Genomic DNA, 24,689 nt, shown 5'->3' on the forward strand with positions numbered 1-24,689 from the left:
TAATATTTTGAGTGGAGTTTGACTTAAGTAACGGTATAGCTACACCATGTATGCCATGACATGCACTCTTTAAAATCATTTATTTTGCACAAAGGATTGGCTAGAATTTAAATGTTAAAGCTTTTGTGTTTAAACCTTTAAAAACTAATTTCTTTTTACATGTGTTATTACTAAAATGATATACTATTTTGCTTTTATTACTATTAAAAGGTATATTGTTGAGAATCATGCATTGTCTGTGGTGGGAGGTAGCTATGTTACACTTTGGGTAGGGGACTACATTCTGGAAGTTGATGTACAATTCCAGAAATCATGGTTACATGTCTAGACTTCAGCAACACTGCTCACAATATTAGATGCCTCACATAAGCAAGAAGTGTGAGAGGGTCAGGTTTATTTTAATCTTGAGAAGCAGCGTGAGTAAGTTATTTATAGCAGGGCTTGCTGAGAAATGGAAACACAGCAAGAAGAAAAAACGGAGCTTAGTGAAGAACCATTACAAGTCACTATTCTTGAAGTTGGTGGCCATCATTTCCATGTGAACAGAGATTTGCTTTCCAGAGTAAGCAGATATTTTGAAGCTATGTTTTATGGAGGCACTAGAGAAACATCTGCAAGCCACATTATTCTGAAAGAAGTCGACACAGAAGCCTTTCAAATCCTTATAGAATTTGCTAACACTTCAAAGGTGATACTAAACAGACAAAATGTTAGGAGAATTCTAGAAACTGCAGACTTTTTCCAGTTTGAGAAACTTGTAAAGCTGTGTGTCAAGTTTTTAGAGAGAGAGCTGCATGTGTGTAACTGTTTGGGTATGATGTCTTATGCTAAGGAATTTGCACACAATGATCTTTATGCAGCCGCACGTTCTGTAGCCCTGACCCACTTATCAGATCTGCTGTGTGAAGAGGAATTCCTCCAGCTTTCCAAAGAAAGTTTACTGGGCCTTTTAGGAAGTGACGACCTATTTGTTTCAAAGGAAGACGTGGTGTTTGATGCAGTAATGCAGTGGGTGATGCACGACTCCAGTAGGGAGGCAGAATTTTTAGAACTGTCAGGATCTGTGAGGGTGGCCTTTCTAAGTCTCTCCTTCCTTGACCTCCTTGTAAAACGTGCCAAGCGTAATGCAGAACATGACATTTATGCTCGATTAGTAGGAAAACTGGATAAAAATCCTCCTGGAAGTTGGAGTATCATGGATGAGGTCCTCACTACCAGCAGAAGCTATGACACAATGTACATTCTAGCAGGAAAACATGATAAGCATGAACAAGAGCTGCATCAGTTTCATCAGAAGATGGGCATATGGCAGTCTTGTGCCCCACTGCAGCGTAAGAACCTTACCCAGTATGCTGTCGCTGTAGTAGGTAATGTGCTGCTGTAGCAATACTTACAATGTAACTTGTCAAAACCATTTGGATAGCATGTTTTATCCCCCCATTACTTCTCAACATTCTGCCTGTTAATTCCCTTACATGGTAACAACCAATCCCATTCATTCTTTCGACAAGATGAGAGCTCATCATACTGCAGATGTTATAGTGTCATCAGGGGATTTTTGAATTATGGTCCATAATCCCACCCCCCCCAGGATGCTGATGTGTGTCGCTGTTATATGAGAGCTCACAATGCCATTTCTTGAGACACATGCATATTTCTACACACACACACACACACACACACACACACACACACACACACACATACACACACACACAAATGGCAGTTACTGTGCAAGCGTACCTTGGCCGTACCAAGTACATCCGTATTCCTAGTCCCTGTATGCTGCATGTTTACTCTTCAGTAGCTGCTGGCTACCCCCCCCCCCCCCATGATGGGTAAAGCAGCATCCTCATGAACTGCCACCTTCTCCCATTGCCTAGGTTACTAATCACATCTGGGTCACCTTAGTAGCAGGGCCACTTTTATTTGTAGAGCTGTTGTGGGTGATTTGCATTGCACTGTTTAGAATGACAGCAGTGCCAGAACTGAGCAAGTACCAAGTAAGCAGAAGACTTAGAAATAAAAAAACATAAAACTGGCTCGGAATACTGAACAACAAACAGCCCAGGACAAACAGCAAACTTTTTTTAAGTTATTAAAATGTGTTTCTATTTTTGCTACAGTCATACATTTCACATATTCATTCTACATGTACATAAATGAAAACAGTATGATCTAATACTGAGAAATAAGCTATGAGGCCCAAGTTCATCTCCCAGATCTGCTTCTTAAATGCATAACCACAAGCAAGCTGTTTTAATCTAATCCCTTAAACTACTCTGCTACTGCTTTGTTTTTATCTATTTGCTCATTTCTAAGGAAGCTACGGCAGAAAAGTAAGTAGTCATGGTACTAACTTAATAAATATGTGGGACTGTTCATGACACAAATCAGTTTATTCCGAACCCATGGCCCAGCTAGCTGATCATATATGAATCCACTGTAACCTGTTTAATTAAGGCAAACAGACTGAATGCGCTTTCAACAAAATGCATTTTACATTGGGGGGAGCAAAGATGCTTACACCCTGCCAAGCAGGAAATGATTCCCCTTGCATTCCCTAGCTCATACAACAGTCTTTGATGTCACCCAGCTTCAGGGGTAAGTTTTAAACACATTCACTGAAAGCCCGTTTGGTTCAGCAGTCTCTACCTAACAAGCTTTAATGAATTTATGTGCAGTTAAATAAATATTTCAGTACTGTGATCTGACATCTCAGCAAAACTTCTTAGCAGTTACTACACTGGATGCTGCAAAACAACAATTTCTCTACCAGTGAGGTCAGAATACTGACTTTCTTGGAAGTAAGATACATTTCTAATAAAACATGGAAAAATTAATATGATGTAATTACAGTAAACAAGAATCTGTGACTGTTTTTAAATACAACTGAATTTTTAAGCACTACACTATCTTTTTATATGACAGTAATATTATATTTTTTGGATTGTAAAGTATTTTAACATGCAATGTGTAGATGATGCTAAAAGGATGTTTGCTTTTTCATTACCATTTTAGCAAGACAGGTTAGTTTATATGCATTTAAATGTAGTATTTGGTAAATGTATGACCAGAAAAGCTGCAGATAGCAGTAGCTAAAACAAGAGCTGACCAAGAAAGAAATAAACACACTCAATGGTACTGCTGTCACATGGTCAGGAAAGCGACTCATGATGGATTCTGCAGCAGTGCACTCACACCCAGTGCTGTGGTGTGGACATCCATCTGAGAAGGGGGTGATGCAAATCTGGAAACTTCAGTGCAAGCATAATGATGCCACAGTATCCATACCCCCTGACTAAAAGTGTGTCAGCAAGAAATCACAATACGAATGTTATCTAGGTGTCTGCATTTTGAAGGAGAGGTCTAAGGGATTCCACAACATTAAAAGGCAAGTTGCCCATCTCTGCTAGCTTACAGTGATACAGTTCAGACTACAACCCAGGTAACTTGAGTTTGAATAGTGGCTTAGATGCCTATTGGAGCTGGTATGAAGGAAGGGAAGAAGGATATGGCCTTGCCAGTTTACCTCTCTTCTTGGGTGGGTGGAGGGTAGTATAGGTGCTTCTTCCTGATCTAAAATCCCATATGGAGATTATAGATCAAAGTAGGGTACTGGGTGCATGCGGGGGCAGAGCAGTCTTTTTTTTTTTTTTTTCAAACATTATACATCACTTTTAATCTATCCAGTCATTGTCAGTCAACCATTACATAGCTCTTTCAAATCCTGCCTGTTTTTAAACCTTAGCAATGATAAAAAGCATATAAGGACCGAGACAAAATCAAAAAATCCTTATGATGTCCACCAGGCTGAGATGGATATCTATCTATATATATATATATATATATATATATATATATATATATATATATATATATATATACTTTAATAACACAAAATAATAAAAGTATTTAAAAACTGGTAAGCACTTTTGCGGCACTTCCGCTTCATCAAACCATAAAACAACTGCTCCAAATCTTTTAAATAAAACACTTCTACCAATCAAGTAAGAGCACAAACACATGACATTATTTAATGATGTAAGCCCTTCTTTTTAAGGGCTGGCTTTAAAGAGACAGCATTATTAAGGCCAGGATAAGCACTTGCCTTAAAATCTAAAATCCATCTCAATTCTAGATATTCTGTTTCATTAATAATGTCACCTTCCCTAATATCTTTACTGATTTTCTGTAAGACTAAGAATTTAAAATGGTAGGTGTCGGCTACTTCTAAAACATGTTGGGCTAATGCATTTGTGCCTTTCCTATTACGTACATAATTGATATGTTCCAGTATTCTTTCCTTCAGCGTACGGTTTGTCTTCCCAATATAAAACATATTATAGGCTGTACACTGCGCCCAGTACACAAGGTTCCTATCTGTACAGTCTGCTTAAAATCGAAACTCTAAATTTTCTTGGGTCCTGGGATGTACTACTGAGGTAACTGACCAGATGTATTTGCAGGCATAAGTACCTATGCACTCAGAGTGTGCCCTGTCATAGTTGGTACATTTATAACATAGCCTTTGCTTCAGAGTTTTATTATTCTTAAATGTAAAGTTTGGTGCCTCCCCAACCACTCTACTAATGCTATCATCGCCCAGGAGTATAAGCCAGTTTTTCTTAACTATATCACACACTCTACTGATATCACTAGAGTAAGTCAAAACTACTCTGCTTAGGCCATTTTCCTCTCTAGCTCGCATATTTTCTGTTTCACTTGTTGGTCTATTAGAGAAGTAGGGTTTAACTCTATTACTACTCACTTGTTCAATTGCTCACTCTATGTCTCCTATTCTATATCCCCATTCTCATAGTTAGTTCAATATGCAAAATGTCAAGTGCTTTATCTTGAGTCTGGATCTGTATGCAATCGCATAACCCTGAGAACCTAATTTTTAACCACATTTCTGGGGATATGTCTGGAATTCATACTAGTGTTATGCAGGATGTTATTTTTCCTGCATGATTTCCTATACGTACTGGTCGATATTGTGTCCAAACCTTCCTTACTCACACTAGTATCTAGAAAATCAATATTCTCCATTGAATGATGCATAGTGAATCTAAGAAAAGAAGTGGTATTCTGCAGATAGTCAACAAATTGAGCCAACTGTTCATACTGGCCATCCCAAATGAAAAAAAAAATGTCATCCACAAAGCATCTGTAGAACCTTACATGTTCTACAAAACAAAAGTCAGTAAATACTGATTGTGACTCCCAATAGGCTTGAACTATTTTGGCATACGAATTGGCACAAGCTGTGCCCATTGCAACTCCTAGTTTCTGTATTAAATAATCTGTTTCGAAGATGAAGGCATTGTTCTCTAATATTAGTTCTAATAGTGCGCAACTCAACCCCACCTTCGAGTTAGAGAACGTACTACTTGTTAACAAAAACATCCTAACACTTTCTATCCCACATCATTGGGAATTACCGTAAAAAGTGAATTAACATCCAGGGTCACAAAGATAACATTATTAAAATCTTTTGACTCATTAGCCCACTGGTATAGGTCTTGCAAAAATTACTTAGAGTCTTTCAGAACACTAGTAATAAATTCCAAAATCAACCTAAGTTGTTTCTCTAAATAGAAGGAAATTGGTTCAGTTAACCAACCTCTGCCTGAAACTATAAGTCGATAAGGAGGGTTAACACAATCTTTGTGGATTTGTGGCAAACTATAAATGATTGGTATCTTCGGATGATTGACCGAAAAATGGGTCTATATTAGAAGACCAAATGTTTAGGTGATCGAACACCTAAACATCGATCTTCTAATATCGAAAGCAAAAAACGGCGAATGGCCAATTTAACACAAGGAAAGATTTCCCTTGGCCGTTTGCTGGTGTTTGCTATTTCCTTACTGTTGAGCGATCTCGGAGTTGGTATATTTAGTAAGAGGGTGTGTGGGGGAGCACAGCTCCCCCATGCCGGGGGGTGTGAAGACCCCCTCTTAATTTACATGTAATGTAATGTAATGGTTTTTGTGTTGTGGCCGAGGGACGTGTTTCCCTGGGACGTTCGACATTGTGCTGTTCGATATTAGAAGATCGATGTTTAGGTGTTCGATCACCTAAACATTCGGTCTTCTAATATAGACCCCCGAAAAATAGCTGTATAAACCATAATCAATCTGATTCGTCATTAATAAATCATACAGATAAAAATTATACCATTTAAAATCCCTGTAACTTGAAACCTTTGTAACTTCATGTATACAGACATAGCAAACATTTTCTTAATACACATGTTCTTATCTTAACAGTACTATCCCAACCACCTTTGTCAGCTGGTCTGACAATAAGTTGTTGTGCTTTTGTTAATTCATTAAGTGCTGCAATTTCTTTAGGTGTCAGATTATAAAAAACGCTTCCATTGTACTCATTTAAAAAACATTCCCTCAAGTCCTTCTCCTATAAATCCACAAAAGCCTCTAGAGAAGGTAGAGACTCGGGGTAAAAACACTTGTTTTTTTTCCAGAAAAATTACTTTAAGCATTACATTTCTTGCAAACAGTTTAAGATCCAGAAAAACATAAGTTAAATTTGTTCTGACTGCAGACACAAACAAAAGGCCTTTGTTCCACACTGCAGCCTGTTCATCAGTCAAAATATAAGTTGAGAGATTAAAACTCAAGTCACCTGTTACCGGTTTCTTGTGTCTGGTTTCTTCCTTTTCACTGAGGTACCTGAACCCATCCTGGGTCTGCTCTGTCTGCTGCGTGAGCACCCTTTACGTTTGTCCTGTCGTATGGGTAATGCTGCTTCTAAAAAAACACCATCTTTATATTTAGAACCTCCTAAGGGCTCTACACTCTCAGCCAAAAGGTCAGTACTCGGCCCTGCACACACCTTAGGCTTCACAGCTGGAGCTGTCATGCTTTCCGACCTCTTAATTCCAACAGAATTGGTGACACTTAAACAGTTGGCAACCTCTTTATTATTAAAACCCTGAGAGATATTATTTATATTCGGATTTAGTTCCTCATCCGTTTGTATCACTCTCTGTGTTGGCGTATTACTAGTTTCACTCTCCTGCACATGCTCATTCACCCTACCATGCCCTACAGGTTGAGAACGCCCTCCCTGACATGACGCATTCGCTATTGAGTAAACAGTGCCCTCACTACTTCCTCCTTGGCTCCTCACTGGCACTTACCTGTTCTTAAATACTTTTATTGTTTTGTGTTATTGAAGTGTGTGTATATATATATATATATATATATATCCATCTCAGCCTGGTGAACATTTGTTTTTAAACCTTGTTCTTCCTCTGCATGTATTGATCCCACACTTCCCATTTTTTCCTATGTAATTTGCTCCTACCCTTTTCTAAAGATCCCAGTTCCAGTTGTTTTGACTCTGTTACTATCTTCACTATATCTAGTAAAGTTGGTTTAGACTCTGATTTCCATTTTCTAATAATTGTTTATTTTTTTTAGAAACCATCATAATTAGGCTCAGCAATGTATTACTATGTCTAGGCAATTCCAATTCTGTATTATAGCTCAAAAAATAATTTCCCTAGTTACTCCAATTTGCTCACCCAGCATCTCTGACAGAGCAGTCTGTAGGGAATCTTTAAAACTGGCTAATTCATTACACTCCTAGAAAATATGTTTTCAGGTACCTCTTTCTTCCCCATCACACCTCCAACATTTGATGTCTACCTGGAGAAAAATTCTTTGGAGTCTGCTTAGTGTATAAAAATACCTATGTAAACAGTTGCAAGCAAAGATCCTAAATCTTCTAGATTTTGTTGCATATTTGGCAGACATACATATATCCCCCCATTGTTTCTTTGTGAATTGCTTATCCAGTCTCTCTTCCCAATCCTTCCTAACCTCCTCTGACTGTTTCCTATAGTTACCATACAATATTTTATATGCTCCACTAATTATTCCTTTCTTAGTGGCAACTTCTGTTCTAGATTCTGCTAGAACCTCTAACAGTGCTCGACTTTCATTTAGAACCTCCTTATTTCTTTCTCTTTGCCTATACTCTGATCTCAATCCTTGATATTGAAGACAGTCTCTAACTTGTACTCCAAATAAGTTTGTGGCATCTTCCCATTCTATTACATTTCAATCTCTAGTTATTTGCTCCCAATACCTTTGTTTCTTTGTCAGTTTTCGCCAATACATTCCTGCCCCCTCTTGCCTATTATCTGTATCCCTAATTGTAATCATCCCTATCGGCAGAATCTCCTTTCTCTATTCCTGTGTTGGCTTAGTTCTTAGAATACCTTCTGCTACTTTATGAATATAATATTCTGTATGATTACTGTTGTTCTCCTTAAAGGAATGCATCCAAAATCCCAATCTCTCCATATTATCTGAGCTTCCTCCCTGTTTCATCATCATCTCTTTCCACTTTGAATTATAGTTTTCTGCTTGTGCTGTGTATATGACCCTTAAATGTGTTGCTCTGAAATACCAGTTCAACTCAGGTAATCCCAATCTGCCCTGTTCTATTGGAAGAATAAGCTTATCCCACTTGAATCGTACCATCCCCCCAAGACAAAATCCTTCACCTCTGTATTAATTGCTATCCACAACTTTTCCTCTAGTTTATAAAAATGTGCCCGACCTGTGCAAGACTAAAGGAACTAAACAGATTTTAACTGCTTGTATCTTACTATCAATATCCATATAACAGAGCTTTCATTTTCTCAGTCCTTGCATCATCCTTTGTCTAGTTTCTTCTCACAGATTCTCAGCTGTCACATTGGTATCATTTTTAATCTATACTCCTAAATACTTCGTTTTATCATGCCCCCCCCCCATAAGTATGGATAAAGCTGCACCAATTTGTGTATGGGCACGGAATTCACTGCCATTGCCTCTGTTCAGGCTTCATTAATTTTGTATCCCAAAAAGGTTTGAAACTGTCTCAATATGTTCTACAGCACTGTAATGTCCCTCTCTGGTTTTGTTAGGTATAAAATAATGTTATCTGCAAATTAAGCCAGGCCAGCTATTCTTGACTATCTTACCAATTATATCCTTGAATTTCCGAGTCCTTTATTTTCTGTGAAAGGGGTTCTAAATATAATGCAAATAACAAAGGGAGAGAGGACACCCCTACCTGGTTCCTCTGCTTAAAGAGAAATTATCAGAGAAGACCCCCACCCCACTTTAATTTTCGCCTCCAAACCTTCATACATCCACCTAATCAACCTTATAATTTTATCAGGGAATGCAAATGCTTCCATTGCTCTGCTCATAAATTCCCAGTTTAGTTTGTCAAATGCTTTGTCTGCATCAAGACCCACCAACAACAGGGATATTTTCTTATATTCTGCTTCTGTCTGGATCATCACTGTTCTGTTAATGTTGTCAAATGTTTGCCTCCCCTCCACAAAACCAAAACGATCCATATCTATCAATTTTGGAATCACTTTTCACATTCTTTTAGTCACTATAGACATAAACATTTTATAATCATGGTTTACTATTGAAATGAGCCTGTATGAAGCTGGATCTGATGAATCTTTACCCCCTTTGGGTATTACAGCTGCCACCACCTTCTTCCAGGATGTTGGTGCTTCTCCTCCTCTTAAAAATACTGTTAAACAAAACCTTTCAGATCTTCATCAGTTTTTTTTCTCTCCTAGCTTTCAAACTTCCACAGGAATGCCATCTATTCCTGGAGACCTTCCTATGGATTCGTTATACATCACCATTTGTATCTCACCTCCTGTTATCCTAACTGTTAATAATTCAGCTTCATCTACTTCTAACCTTGGCATTTTTAATTCTTCCATAAACATTTCAATTTGTACCTTTTCTTAATTTCCATATTTCTCTGCTTTATACAGACTTTCATAAAATTTCCAAAATATTTCTAATACTTCTATAGGATCTCTTGTTAACTTCCTCCTTATAGGCTCCCTAAGCTTGGCGACAGCCCTTTCTACTTTCTGTTGCAGGCAAAATCAGGAGTCATTGTGCTAAAAGTTTTTGTTCTCTAGAGTTATTATCAAAAACTGTTGCTTGACGGCAATCTTTTCTAAACTCATACATATTATTCAGGTTATCCCTTATTTTCTGTTTAGCATTTTGCAGTTGGTCCTCTTCTTGTTATGTGGGATTCCCCCTATTTTGCAATACTTAAACATTTGTCAGTCCCTCTAAATAATTCCTGTTACTTCTTAACCATATCTCCCTTTCCTTTATTTCCACCCTAGTTCTCCACTTTAATTTTATACCACTCCCCAGCTATATTTTCAGAAGAAATGCCTATCTTGTCTAATAGCTCCTGAATAATTTCCAAAACCCATTCCTTAACTTCCTATCTTTTCAACAGATAGGTGGGAAAGTGCCAGTGTCTCATTTTTATTTCATTACCTTGTGTTTTTATTTTAGTTATTATTGGTGCATGATCTGAAATAGTTATTGGGTATGTTTCAAGACCCTCAATTAAGTGCACATGTCCCTGTAAAATGTAAATTCTGTCTGGCCTAGCCCAATTTTTGTATCATTGGGAATAATAAGTAAATTCACTCCAAACTCCTAGTACTGAAATCACATTTTCCATGCCAAACATTTTCATAAATTTCTTCTACAGTCTACCCTCCTTTGTTATATTTTCCCTTCTGCCCCCCCGACACAGCTTCACTGTTGCAAACCCAATTCCAGTCTCCACCTATAAGTAATATTCATTGCTGAAATCTGATTATTTCTCCCAGAATTTTCTTAAGCTCCATTATAGCAGTTCTAGGAGGAATATATATACACATGCCAGTGTAATCCTCCTCCCTTGCCAGTAGCCCCTTAGTGGTACAAATCTGCCATTATCTTTTTTATCCCCTTCTATCACTACTGGAGCTCCTCTTGCAATTAATATATGTCCTCCTCTTTTCCTTTGCCCCAAGTATTCCGCTGAATAACCATCATGAAAACCTTTCTTTATCAAATTCACATGTTCAGTTCTTTTCAAGCGTGTCTCCTGTAACATAGCTATTTGCAGTCTACATTTTTAATATACTTCACTACTCTTACTTTTTTGTATTTATCTGTGAGACCATTCAAATTTAAAGATATTACAGAAAGCGTCATTTTCTTACATAGTTAACACCTTTTATGTATAACTGCTTTTTTGTTAAATGCCTAGTTCCATCTTTTATGTTACATGCATATACTGTTTGGCAGCTTGGTCTTTTATACAGTTGTTTCTTGTCATATCCATTTGAGCTTATGTCCCATCTTACAAAACTTTTTGTTTTATTGAAAGCCTTCAAACAACCCCCCCCCAATACTTCCATAAAAACTATCAACTTAATAATAACACACAAAATTATGTAAATCTTCAAAATTTGACACTGTATCTTCCTAATAAGAATAAAAGTTCTAAACTGATAGCCACATAGACAGACTAGGGTTAACCAAAAAGAAAGGCTATTCATGCTAATGGGGGCAGGGCAGTCTTGAGGAGTTACATTACCCATAGAAGTGAGTGATATGCCCTTCATGGCACGTAGATTATCAGAAAACCAAAGGCTAGATGGAAGCCAAGATGATGACCCTGTGATCATCTCTCATCCCATGGGAAAGAATGGACTGGCAGCAGCTCTCACCCTACAGGGAATAAAGAGGTCAGTAGGTCATAGAGGGCTGATGGTTGGCAGATATGGGGCCCAAAAACAATAAACAGCAAGGTGGTATCAAACCTGGGAAATTGCAAGGTTGAAGAAAGATAAAGAGGCAGTACTATGAAACACCCCATGACAGAGAAACAATTTCAGCTTAGATCAGTCAGTCTGTGCCTGGATTACACAGGATACTGACCACTCCATTGTTTAGTACTCATCTATGGATTACACAGGATACTGACCACTCCATTTAGTACTCATCTATGGATTACACAGGATACTGACCACTCCATTGTTTAGTACTCATCTATGGATTACACAGGATACTGACCACTCCATTGTTTAGTACTCATCTATGGATTACACAGGATACTGACCACTCCATTGTTTAGTACTCATCTTTCTTTCTTCCCACTTAGGAAATGCTTAACATAGGAATTTCTTGACTTCCGTTCAGCTGCAGCTTGGCATTGAACTGCCTCAGCCCTTCTAGTGACTCAGGCTTGCATCTTCCACTGTCTCTTGCCTCTTGGACTATAGGGCTGCCAGCTCCCTGAATTATATTGTGGAGAAGAGGGACTCTATACAGGGTAAGGTTACAGAGAGGAGTGAACCTGTTATGTCACTATTACTGCATCACACAAGGCGGTGGCTTTCTTGATGTGTGCTGTGCCCTAAGATCATGACCTATGTGATGCTCTTTTTTTAGGAAGGGACTGTGCAATGGGTATTGTGAGACAGCTGTCACTACATTTGCAGTGAGGCACTTCTTTGAACCCCTGTCCTCAACCTGTTGGAAAATCTCTGCTTACAACCCCACTCTATACCAGAAGTGTCATTTAAGCATGCCCATAACATTCAGCCAGACCTTCCTTCTAAGAAAGGCAATCAGGAAAAAACTTACCATTCCTTTCCCAACACATGATGGCTCTTCCAATAATTGGATTATTATCTGAACTTTGGACTTCAATACACTTCACAGTATTACATTTGTGTAATACTATTTTGTAATTGCAAAATGGCAATTTAGGGCATGTGTTATAAAGATTTACCCCCTTTTCATATGGTTAAGTAATTCAGTTGTACCCTATGACATCATCACATAAGGATGGGGTAAAGCCCCAGTAGTGCATACCTTTATACATTACCCTTATAATTAGTCAATTTATGACTGGTGAGCACACTGAGTGCTACATAATATAATCTTCCTTTAGCTTGCAGGTGAAAGCAACAGCTGAGATGATAAATTCACCATTACAAAAGCTAGGCAAACAGTTAAAACAGTAAAATACAAAATTCAATTTTTTTTTTTTTACTGAATCTTGTTCTTCCCACGTCAGTGACCTCAGGTGGGGGATGGTCTGTTAACTGGCTGCACTGACCATTCATTCAGACCAGGGAAAAGACCTGGCTATTCAACCCTGTGTGAACACACTGTCAGCTGGAAGGGAGTTATAATTCCCGATTCTCTCCTGCTGCCACAGCTGACATTTGAACAAAGCTGTAAGAAGGACAGAGAAAGGGGCAGGTGATGTAGGTACCAACTTGCAGGGGGTGCCAAACAGGTTGACAGTTTAAAGTCTATCAGACTGTTTGCAAGCTGCCATTATGTAATTGCAATTGCTTTACATATAAGTAACAGGGAATGAATAAACGGTGATGCCCAGGACACCAAACTTCATTGCTAAATCTCTGTATATGAGGACAGGAAAATGGCACGTTTACCCACACCCAGTATAATGACTGATCTGTCTATAATCATAGTGGCATGTGCCACAATGGCAAGGTGACCCTCCTCCATGAGAAAACCTATGTACTGATTGAGCCAGGGTGACAAGAGCCACAAATGGGAATTGTTAAGCTGCATTATTGGGTGGTCTAAAAACATTTTAACATTTGAAAGGTAAATATTGCTGCATGCATTGATGTATACAAAAATAGAAATAAGACTTAAATTAATATCAAATAAGGAAGAGTGCTTGCTTTTAAACAATCTCCAAAGGCCTCTATGCTTCTGTATGTGCAGGTGTGATGAGTGAGTTGAAAATTATGACACTGACACCTGGTGTTAAGCACTTTAACTTGTGAGTTGGACATTTGCAAGCTGTCTATGTATCTGCAAAGAAATGTATATTTTTCATCAAGTTTACAAGTTACTTATATATTTGCGGTGATGTGGAAAGTCAGCATATTTAAAGAGTAGAAAAGAGCTTGGTTTGTTTTCATTAAAAGATCTTATGACCATCAAGACTCAGAGACCCAGATATGCTGTTTCTGGTGTTGGGAGAAGTAGCATAACAGAGCAGGTAGTCTCATAACCCATTATACAGAGTAAAGGGGGGTGGTAACTATAGCTTGCTGCACTCAGTGCTTTCATAAAGATACCCTATACCGAGTACCGTCTTCAAAAATAACTTATTTTCAGAAGATGAATGTATAATGCTGCCTAGTGCTTTAACATAAGGGACGGTGCAGTGGCACAGCGGTTAACGATGTTGCCTCACAGCAAGAAGTTCTCTGGTTTGATTCTCGGCTTGGATGCCTTCTGTGCAGAGTTTACATGTCCTCCCTGCATTCGCGTGGGTTTCCTCTGGGTACACCAGTTTCCTCCCATATTCCAAAGACATACATCTGGTGCATTTCTCCCCGGGCCTATGCTGAAAACGGACTCTGTCCTAGTTGGACTTTCCCGGTCAACAAATGTTAAATAAATAAAGTCCTGTCACCCAAATAACCTCAGTTCAAATAGTCACTAGGGTGTTTCAGGAACTGGACAAGGGGTACAACAGTGAAGGAGTTGAATGACAGCTCAATCATTCCAGAAAGAGGCAGTGGTGGTCTGGTGGGCTAATTGCCACCAGCAAGTGCACATTTGTCAGTGATGAAGGTGCAGCTAGGAACTAGGGACATGGTATTTCCAAGCCAGTGATGGTAATTTTTTTTTGTGGGTGTATCAAGGCACCCTTAGGTGGTTGAGGAGATAGCAGACTGTCATTGCAGTGATGCAAGTGCGCATGTCAGCATCCATGGGTAGGGGTCAGAGATGAAAACAGAAAACAGTCCCATAGTCTGCATTCACAATGATGTGGAATGCTAAAAAGGGAGTCCATCCTGAAACACTGACAGCTGCAATCTCAGGGTAAAGAAAGGCCCTACATATATTGAAAAGACATCCATTCCTTAGCATTAGGCAGAAGATGGAATGCAGGCAGGGGCAAACTTCTCCATGGCTGCCTGGGTTGTGACCACCCCTGAGCAGCTCTTGCTCAGCACATGTAGAGTCCCCTTCTTTAATGGATTTAAGACCTATGGGGGTTGGGAGGTTGATGGTGGACAGGCACGGATGAAAAAAGGAAGTACTTTGTCAAGAGGTCTTTTTCACATGCTCATCACTTAATGTCTAGGATGTCTCTTTTTGTAGTTACAATGACAGCTAAGATGCACTTCTGACTGTCATGCCAGCTTTCAAGGTAATAATACCAGTATTATCTTGTCAGACAGTGTAATTAAAATGGCAATGATTACATGCCAATAACATTTATCAATTATATTTATTTATCTATTTTGTTTACAGGGAAATTCTGACTGGGTAATATCCATTTTCAGTGGAGGCCCGGGGAGAAAATCTCCATTTGTTTACACTGCATTATACTAACTTCCAGTTAAACAAAGAGTAGCTGCATTTCTATTTACATTTATACACATACAGTAGTTGCATTTATATATTCTAAGATTTTGCAGGGGTAGAAGTTACTAAAGAGAAAGTTCACATGCAACTTAGTGGATTGTACAGGCAGCAGTTATGTATAAAAATTGTTTTGTCATTTCAGTGAGAGGTTGAGAGTATTTTGTTTAAGGAGAGTATTTGGAGAGTATCATACAGTGAGTACAAAGTCTTAACCGGGTGATGAGCATGTGCAGGACCAGGATTGGTTAAGATGTTGTTTAAGTAGTGGTTTAAAACTACTGAGTTTGTTGAAGAGTTTTATTTGTGTGGGAATACTATTCCAGAGTTTAGCTACGTATTGGGAATACAGTGAGTCTCCTGCAACATTATTTGATGTATCCGAAGTAGTAAGAATTTAATAGAATGGAGGTCCCTTGTTGGACAGTAGGACACTAATATATTTTTTAGTGCAGGGCATTTTTCTGGATGATGAATGAGTTTGTGTGTGTAGTTAGTTATAAATATGTTAGTTAGTTGTGCAGTTCAAGCCAATTTAATTGTTTTAAACTGTGGCAATGGTGGGTTCTATGAGGCAGATTGGTGGCAAATTTAACTATTTTATTGTAGAAGGAGGCAAGTTTCTTTCCTTTCGTATTGTTTGTTTGTTACAATAGGAGCACTGTATAAAAGAGTTGGCAGAAAGAAGGTGGTGGCTAGAGCTTTTCTTGCAGTATTTGTAAGGAACCCATTGATCCTATAAAGAGAGCCTAGTGTCTGGTGTGTAGATTTAATGGTGTGCAGTATATGTTGGTCATATTTGAGATTGTCATCTTTTATAATGCTTAGAAGTTTACTGTGAGTTATAATTTCAATGACAGTATTATTTGCTGACTTTATGATGAAAAATTGTTTTTGATTTTGCCCACTTTTTAAGGTGAAAAGCATAAATTAGTTTTCTTGGTGTTCAGTAGGAGGTTTGAATCTTTGAGCCAGGTTTCTACAGAGAAGAAAGATTTTTGGGTAATGTTTTGGAGCTTATTTATTGGTGAGGCTGTACATACTGATGTTGAGTCATTATCATACTGAGCTAATCTAGCATGGTGAGTGGAGGTGTGAAGGTTATTAATAAATATTTTAAATAGGAGAGGGCCAAGGATAGTGGCCTGAGGGTCATCTATACAACAAGGAGTTTTGTGAAAGTCATATTGAGGAGAGTTAAACAAGCAGTTGCTGGTGCAAGACAGTATCAAATGCCTTTGGCAAGTCTAAGAACATTTATTTATTTATATTTGTTTACCAGGATGGTCCACTGGGTCGAGGTGAGCCCATTTTCAGTGGAGGCCTAGGGAGAAAAGCTCCACATTACCAACCGCATGCAACAGATTATTAATAGTCGAATACACAAGTTGAGAGTCACTGTTAAATACATAAAGGTAAAGGCTCGAGGTTAACAACTACATTAATTACGGAACTATATAAGAGATACAGTTGAATACTCAGGTCAGAAATTCAGTTGAATTAATAAGATAAACATATCAATAACTTAACTTCAGGAACACAGTAAGCATACTAACCACTTGTGAAGATACATTGTGCAAGAACATGAATAGAGATGTAGTTAAGGATACTGAATAGCAGTACGTGTCACATGTCAAATCAGAAATACAACATAGCAGAGCAAGTCGATCGCATCAGATCAGTATCGTTATCTAGCAGGTATTACAGCGCGGGTAGAAGAGTTGGACTTGACAGACAGCAAGTCGCTACAGGTGACAATAGTGGTAAACTGAGGAACCAGGTTTTGATAGGTGCAGATCTGGCACACATACAGTGCCATAGAGTGGAGAGGTATTGCTGGAGGGACTCTCTGAAAGAAGAAGCATTCCTAGTAGTCCTTATTGGAAATGAGCGTGTGTTCCACTTTTAGCAGTTGTGAATGAGTAGAGCATATGGCCAGCTGCAGTAGAAGTTGGTTCTCAGATCTGAGAGGCTTGTTTGGGTGGTAGTGAGTAAGTGTACATGGTAAGTGTATGGTAGACACAAGCAGACTGTTGTTTCTATGTCAGTTTATTATACTGGTAAAATGTAGTGAAACAGTATTGGTGCTGTGCTAGGGCCCAAAGTCATGTTGTTTTCCTGAATGCAGGTTACTTGAGGTTAGGTATTGCATCAGTTGCATATGGATGCATTTCTCTAATATTCTGGAGAGGAGGGAGAGAATCACAATGGTCTGTAGTTATTAATCTCTGTAGATGTGCCGCCTTTGTGCAGTGGTATGATGTAAGACATTTTCCACAGTGATAAGCCATATTTTTCTGCTGTGGACCTATTAATTAGGTATGGACACAGGGAAGACTATGTCTTATGCAGCCATTTTTAGGTAGTCTGATGGTAGCTGGTCTACAGCTACAGAGGTAGTTTGTAGTTTAAGTTGCAATGTCATTATGACTAAGGTAGGCACTGGACTAAAACTGTAGAGCTGTGGGTGGTTTTGGATGGACAGGGGTGGAGAAAGGGGGCAGATGTGTTAGTGTCTCAGAGATAATATAGATTGTATAAAGTAGGAGTTAAACTGTGTGGGAATAGAGTCTTTCGTACTATCCATTTTTGGTGATCTTGCCAGGGTGGAGTAGCTTATTTAGTTATGAACAAAATTGTTTTGGTTGTTCTGATGTTTTTCTTGTAGGCTGGTATAGTATGTTTGCTTGTCTTATTTGACATGGAGTTTTGCAAGGTTTCTAAGATGTCTAAATTGCTGGAAGGCATTTTGAGTTCTATTTTATCCCAATTTTTCTGGGCTTTATCCCTTTTTAGCATGAGTGTTTTTGTTTTAAAAAAAACATTATGTTTTAGAATATGTTCAACACAAAAATCGTACTTCAGTGCAAATGTTATGCATCAAAAAAAGAAAAACATTTTCAGTGTTTCCCATGGTTCTTGAGTGTGTGTGTGTGTGTGTGTGTGTGTGTGTGTGCACCAGAAATTTTTTTGATGGTTTTAAGTTTTTCCTTTTTGGCGCATTTGTGGATGACACATTTATGTTTTAAATTATGAGTCAGTTGTTGGTGCTTACACTAGAGAATATATTCACTGACTTCTGAATTTTCTTTGATGACTGGAAAGTTACCTGCATGACTGACCTCATGACACAGTACATTTCATCTACCCAAATTCCAGTGACAAAACCTATACAAGAGACAGATGGTGGTACTAGTCTGGGTAAAGTTATGGATACCACCACTTCCTTTGATGATGTTCTTGCAGTGACAAAACAGGGGACTTTAAACGGACATTCCATTGAATGGGACAGTAATAAAGGTACCATTATTACTGGTTTCCATGCGAATGTCCATCTGTTACTATTGTCAGATATCTATATTCTAAGTGGCAACAGTTTTAATTTTACAGTTTGGCTCTACATGTGTCCATCTCACAGCCACAACAACAGAGATGCTTGTACGGATACTGGCTAAACATCTTTTTAAGCTATTATAGCAGACTTTGAGAAAAAATGGTTAAGATGAGAAATTTACAACTGGACAATAATTATTCAAATGAGTATTTAAGGTTGAAAATAGTCCCTTAGGGGTTACATTGTAAAAAGTCCTCTAATGAGATAGACACAGACTCAACTTTTTTAAAGGACTGTGTTGCTTCGTAAGACCATCACAGATTTGAGATAATTAATTTACTTGTTCTCCCGTTCGATTCTTGGCTGGAGTGCAGGGAGTGCCTTCTGTACGGAGTCTGTATGTCCTCCCTGCGGTTGGGTGGGCGTTTGAAAGACATGCGTAAATGGGCATGCCTTCACTGATGGTTGAATGTCGAGCTGGCACCTCGGCGTTCGTCAAAATCAACTGCCAATCATTAGCGGACCAGAGTTCTGCTGTGGCGACCCCTAACTGGGAAAAGCCGAAAGACAATAACAACATTAAAAGAAATATGATAGAGATTAAAAAGTTTACAGATGTTGTTAAAGTTTTGAACAATAAGATAATTGGTGATTTGTTGTTTGATCAATATAATCATTTATACAAAGGTGTTTTTAGTAGAGCTGATAAACATTGTAAATCTATTAACAAAGGATAAACAAAAAAATATCAGGAATACTAAAGAATATGATGCAAATACTGCTTATTGTGTTTTAAATAACAGGAGTATTAATTAATGGTGTTAGCTTCCACACCCCCACTTATTCCAATGAAGCCATGATCCCAAATAATGATGGGAATATGGCTGAACATTAACTTAATCTTGATATTAATAACCTTGTGGAATTTTCAATACTTAGAAGGTCTGAAAAACTAGCTAGTAGGCCTAGGGAAACCACTGAACAAGATTTGCATAATAATCAATACAAACAAAATGGGACTCAAATGGGGTTTTATAGGCTAAAACAAAGTCCACAGGGGACACAACAGAGGGCAGGGGAAGAGGAGACACTAGACACTAATAAAAACACTGATGGTATTATATCTGCTCATAATGGGATTGTGTTGACACATAAAGGATATAACATTGTTAATTGCAGTCAGGTTCATATCAACATAAACCATTTTCTGTTATTTGAATGAGGATTTACTTTTATACCACCAAAAATTTTGATTTGGTGGATGCTATTACAGAGCTTAGACTCTTTACTAGGAAGTTACATTTGGCTGTACATTTTAATTTTTTACCAGGCAATAATCAATTTCCTGTTAACAAATTTAAGAAATAAAGTGCATTTAATCCCACAATGCACCCCCCTGATAGCTGTTTTTATAAAACCATTTTAAACTGATATTTACAAGCTTGATCGATTTAAGTATCAATATGGACAACCCAATCGTACTAAAGAAGAAAGGGACTAGTTAAAAACACGAATGGATGATAGAATCATTCAAATAATGAAGCCAGGTAAAGGGATGGATGGTTTTATTTGGTGTCATGGACTATTCTAGTACTATGTTTAAAATACTTATATGCATGTTTCATGTGATCAGGTAAATGCAGTATACAGAGGTATATATTTGTTTTTGCATGACTGCCTAATGCAAAATTCTATCACTTCCAAAATATATAATTTCTTCAGCATGCTTTATCCAGTAATACCAATCTTTTTTGTTGTCTCTTTGACACATAAGGACATTAAAAAACCTCCACTTAGACCAACAGTGGCAGCATATAGTTCTAAAACCTACCCCTTGGTAATCTATAGTGATGGTTTATTAAAACCTATTTTTAAAGATTTGTGGGACTTTTTGGGAAAGGTTGAGAGTCATTTTTGCACCCCAAATTTGTTTGTTTTTACAGTACAGATGTTGTAGATCTATTTACTTGTATCCCTCATGATGATGGCATACAGTTATTTTGTGAGGCCATTATGAATTATATTTTTTGTTGGATAAAGTCAAATTTTGACAAGAGTGTATATTATTCTGGAAAACAATTATATATACTTTGAGAGAGGAGATATTCAAGCAAATTAGAGGTGTTGCTATGGGGGCATTGTGTGTCCCCATATTTGCAAATTAGACCGTGAAGGGTTGGGAGACTAAATACGTGCTTAACAGTTTTATTACAAGTACTGCAAATTGTACCCTGGGTACCTGGATGACATCTCTACCCAGCACTACTGGGCTACAACTCATACCACATATTTCAGCCACAGAACATGGACCAAAACACAAAAGGAGGAGGTGTATTCATATTCATCAAGGATACCTACACCTCCAAGTTAGTGGCGCAGCATGATACCTCCGAGATCATCCATGTGCAACTGACATCAGGCAAATCTGCAATGCAAATTGTGGCCTGCTACAGATCACCCTCCATGACCCAGGACCACCACTCCACCTTTCTGGAGACACTGGAAAACATGAAGGTCCTATCGAACACCCTGACATTGGACAATTTCAATTACCCTACCGGTAACTGGGAAAACTACTCAAGTACAAACTCCCAGGTCCAGCGCTTCCTGGAATTTATCATCTCAAATGCCCTGGATCAGCTGGTAAACTCCCCTACCAGAGGTGAAAACATATTGGACCTGGTCATCACCAACATGGGTGACAGGTGTTCCACACCTGAGGTCAACCCGTCACTGGTTAGATCAGACCATAAACTAATCAATCTGGATGTCCACACCACATCACCAGCTCCAACCAAGGAAACCACAGTGAAAAACTTTTCTATAGCAAACTTCACCTTACTTAAGACAGAGGTGGTAAGTTTCACAGCCCTCACGCTAAAGGATAACAGTGTCCAAGATGCAGGAACCTTTACAAATGCACTCTATGAGCACCAACAATGATGCATGGATTGTGCCATCTGTAGAGAACCAAGACTCACTCCCCTAAGAGAAGGAAACCAGTCTGGTGGACCCCTGCCATAAACAGGCTATACAATAGGAGGAGGAAACTAGTTCAGAAAAAAATCAAATCTCAAGAAGGAAAGACATCCCTGATCAGTATCAGTAAGAAACTAAGGTCCTCATAAAATCCTCCGAGGCTAACTTCGAAAGAAAAATAGCCAAGGATTCGAAAGATAACCACAAAGCCTTCTTTAGCTATGTCAAGAATCTAAGTGGCAACTCGCAGTTATGCTCTGAGCTAGTGCAAAATAGCACAAAATATACTGAACCCACTGATATTGCCAACATCCTGGCAGATAGATTTAGTGCAAACTTCACCCCCAAAAGGACCCACAACAATACCATAAAAGTGTAGTGTCCTGGAAATCACAGACGCACAGGTGAAAACAGCCCTTTCAAAAGCACATCGTCAAAGGGGCCAGATGGTGTCCCAGGCTGCACCTTGCACAAACTACAGAACGAACTAACCCCCCCACCTAAACGCACTGTTCAATCTCAGCCTCTCCACAGGCTATGTGCCCACAGAATGGTGCACAGCAACGGTTATTCTGCTCCACAAAGGAGGGACCACAACTGACCCTAGTAACTATAAGCCTGACTAGCCTGGTCTGCAAAGCTATGGAGCGCATCATCATGGAACTCATTAACAAAGACATTGGGAACCTCCAAACACTTGACCCGACCCAGTTCGGCTTTGTTAAGGGCAGATCATGCCTACTAAACCTGGATGACTTCTTCGAGACAGTCACCAAGGCCATAGATGAGGGGAAGGTGGTTCACACAGCCTACCTTAACCTCGCCAAGGCTTTTGACACCATTCCCCACTCAGGAATTATAGAAAAACTCACCAGCCTGAAAATAAACCCCTATGTTACGAGATGGGTTGCCAGCTGGCTTACAGACAGAACTCACATGGTAAGAATAGCGGGCTCCAGGTCCGACTCTAAACCAGTCACAAGTGGGTGTCCCACAAGGCTCGGTCCTGGGACCCCTACTGTTCGGCATATACTTGTCAGAAGTACTGGCAAACACAGGAGGACTATGGCTAACCAAGTTCGCCGATGACTGCAAACTGGGAGCCGTAGTTGACTGTCTGGCTGACACAGATATTCTCCAAAAGGGCCTTACTGAGACGGACACCTGGTGTCAAAGTCATGTTCTCAAGCTAAATGCCAAAAAATGCATAGTCATCCCATTTGGGAAAAACAAAACACCCATGAATTACTACATAGGTGGCAGCCAACCTTAATACAGAAGAGGTAATAAGAGATCTGGGGACCCAGGTAGATAGTAATCTCTCCTTTGACAATCATATTGCCAAAGTAGTTAGGAAATCCTTCTATGTAGCCCATCTAATTACTAAAGGGTTCGCATCTAGAAATAAAGAGGTTATAGTGCCCCTCTACTTGTCACTAATCAGACCCATCATAGAATACAATGCCCCATTTGGGATGTACCTCACAAGACACTTCCAACAGCTGGAAAGACCACAAAAGTACCTCACCAAGAGGATTACTGGCCTCAAACATATGTCCTATGAAGCCTGACTGGAAAACCTCCAGCTGTACTCAGTCGCATATTGCTTACTCAGAGGTGATCTCTGCCTGTCTTACAAAGCCATGTCCAACTCAGAATTGATGGACATGCTCCACCTAAAGAAATCCAAGTCACTGCGAGCCACTCGCTCTAGTGAGCTAAACCTCACCACAACAATAACTAGAACATGCTGGAGGGATAGATTTCTGTCACAGAGACTCCCCATGCTTTGGAACAAAATTCCTAACTACATTAGGCAGAGCCCCTCACTAACACTCTTCAAGAGAAACCTTGACGAGTGGATGGGTAACAGAAAATACACCCCTGGGATCACTTCATTGGCTCTTCTTGACAGAGGCTCAGTTAATTAATCAATGGGGCAGCAAAAGCCGACACACTCTGGCTAGGCTTATAAATGCCCTCAGGCAGATAGCCTAGTACCTACCAATGAACAGTGTGGGCAGGTCTGGAAGAAATGATACATGAATATATAAATTATATAAATAATACTACACATTTTTGAACTTCACTTATTTCAGTTCTAGAGATCAAGTGAATTACATGGATATGACCAGTTATAAAACTGACAATGGGTTTAGATCCACTACATATTTCAGAAACCAAGCTAGACAGAAGATTGTTACACACTGTAAGGAGAAGTATAACGCAGAAGAAAATGAGTGTGTGTGTGTGGGGGGGGGGGGGGTAATGAGCTATTAATAGTTAAAAGGGGGGGGGGGTGAAAGCAACTAGAATACTAGTGAGAAGCAGTGAACCAGTGTTGTAAAATACAAAAGTGCAGGATGCATATGAGGACTGCTGTAATTGTGAATGGATACGAAAAACAAAGTAAAAGAAATCCCTAAATCAATCTTCTTTCACCTTAACCTAATCCTTTGATTGATTCCTATGGTTATTGCACAACATTTTGGTATGCCTTACTAATTATCCCTTTTTTAACAGCAGCTTCTGTTCTATTACTTAGATCACCCTATTTCTTTCTCTTTGCCTATACTCTATGATATCAGTCCTTGTTAGGGAAGGCAATCTCTAACCTGCAGTCCAAATATATTCTTGGCCTCTTCCCAGTTCATTACCTTTCCCTCTCTAATTATTTTCTCCCAAAACCTTAGTTTCTTTGCCAGCTTTCTCCAGTGAATTCCAGCCCCCCCTTTGCCTATTCCTCTGTAGTTTGAGCAACATACCAGTAGGGAGGGGCTCCCTGTATCGACTAGTTCTACACCATCTGACTGTGTGATGATGGAGTCATGTAGTTTACCCCAAACATGATGATGGAGTCCTGTAGTTTACCCCATGCGTGATCATGGAGTCTTGTAGGCTACCCCACAGTGACTTGCCCATACACAGGAGGTGTTCTATTCATGAATCACATATAATTTCATACGAGGATCATTTACATGTATACTTTGAACACGTCATAAAATGTCTACAGAGTGGGATAGGACTGCATAAAATGTTTTACTCAAAGGAACAGAAAAACAATACTATGCAAAAAGTCACAATGTCCC

The 24,689-nt window shown here is 39.0% G+C and overlaps 1 protein-coding gene across 1 annotated transcript in view; it reads left to right on the forward strand.

The window, feature by feature from the left end:
* Positions 1–451: 451 nt before the first annotated feature.
* The window catches only part of LOC122817575 (kelch-like protein 23), a 59,098-nt gene continuing 34,860 nt past the window's right edge, over positions 452–24,689 (forward strand). The window contains exon 1 of the mRNA XM_044090611.1: positions 452–1,367. Within this exon, the coding sequence (XP_043946546.1) occupies positions 452–1,367 (916 nt within the window). The remainder of the gene's footprint in view (positions 1,368–24,689) is intronic.

Source organism: Protopterus annectens, chromosome 13.part0 (assembly GCF_019279795.1).
Source record: "Protopterus annectens isolate FY-2018-M chromosome 13.part0, PAN1.0, whole genome shotgun sequence".
NCBI classification, from domain to species: Eukaryota; Metazoa; Chordata; order Ceratodontiformes; family Protopteridae; genus Protopterus; species Protopterus annectens.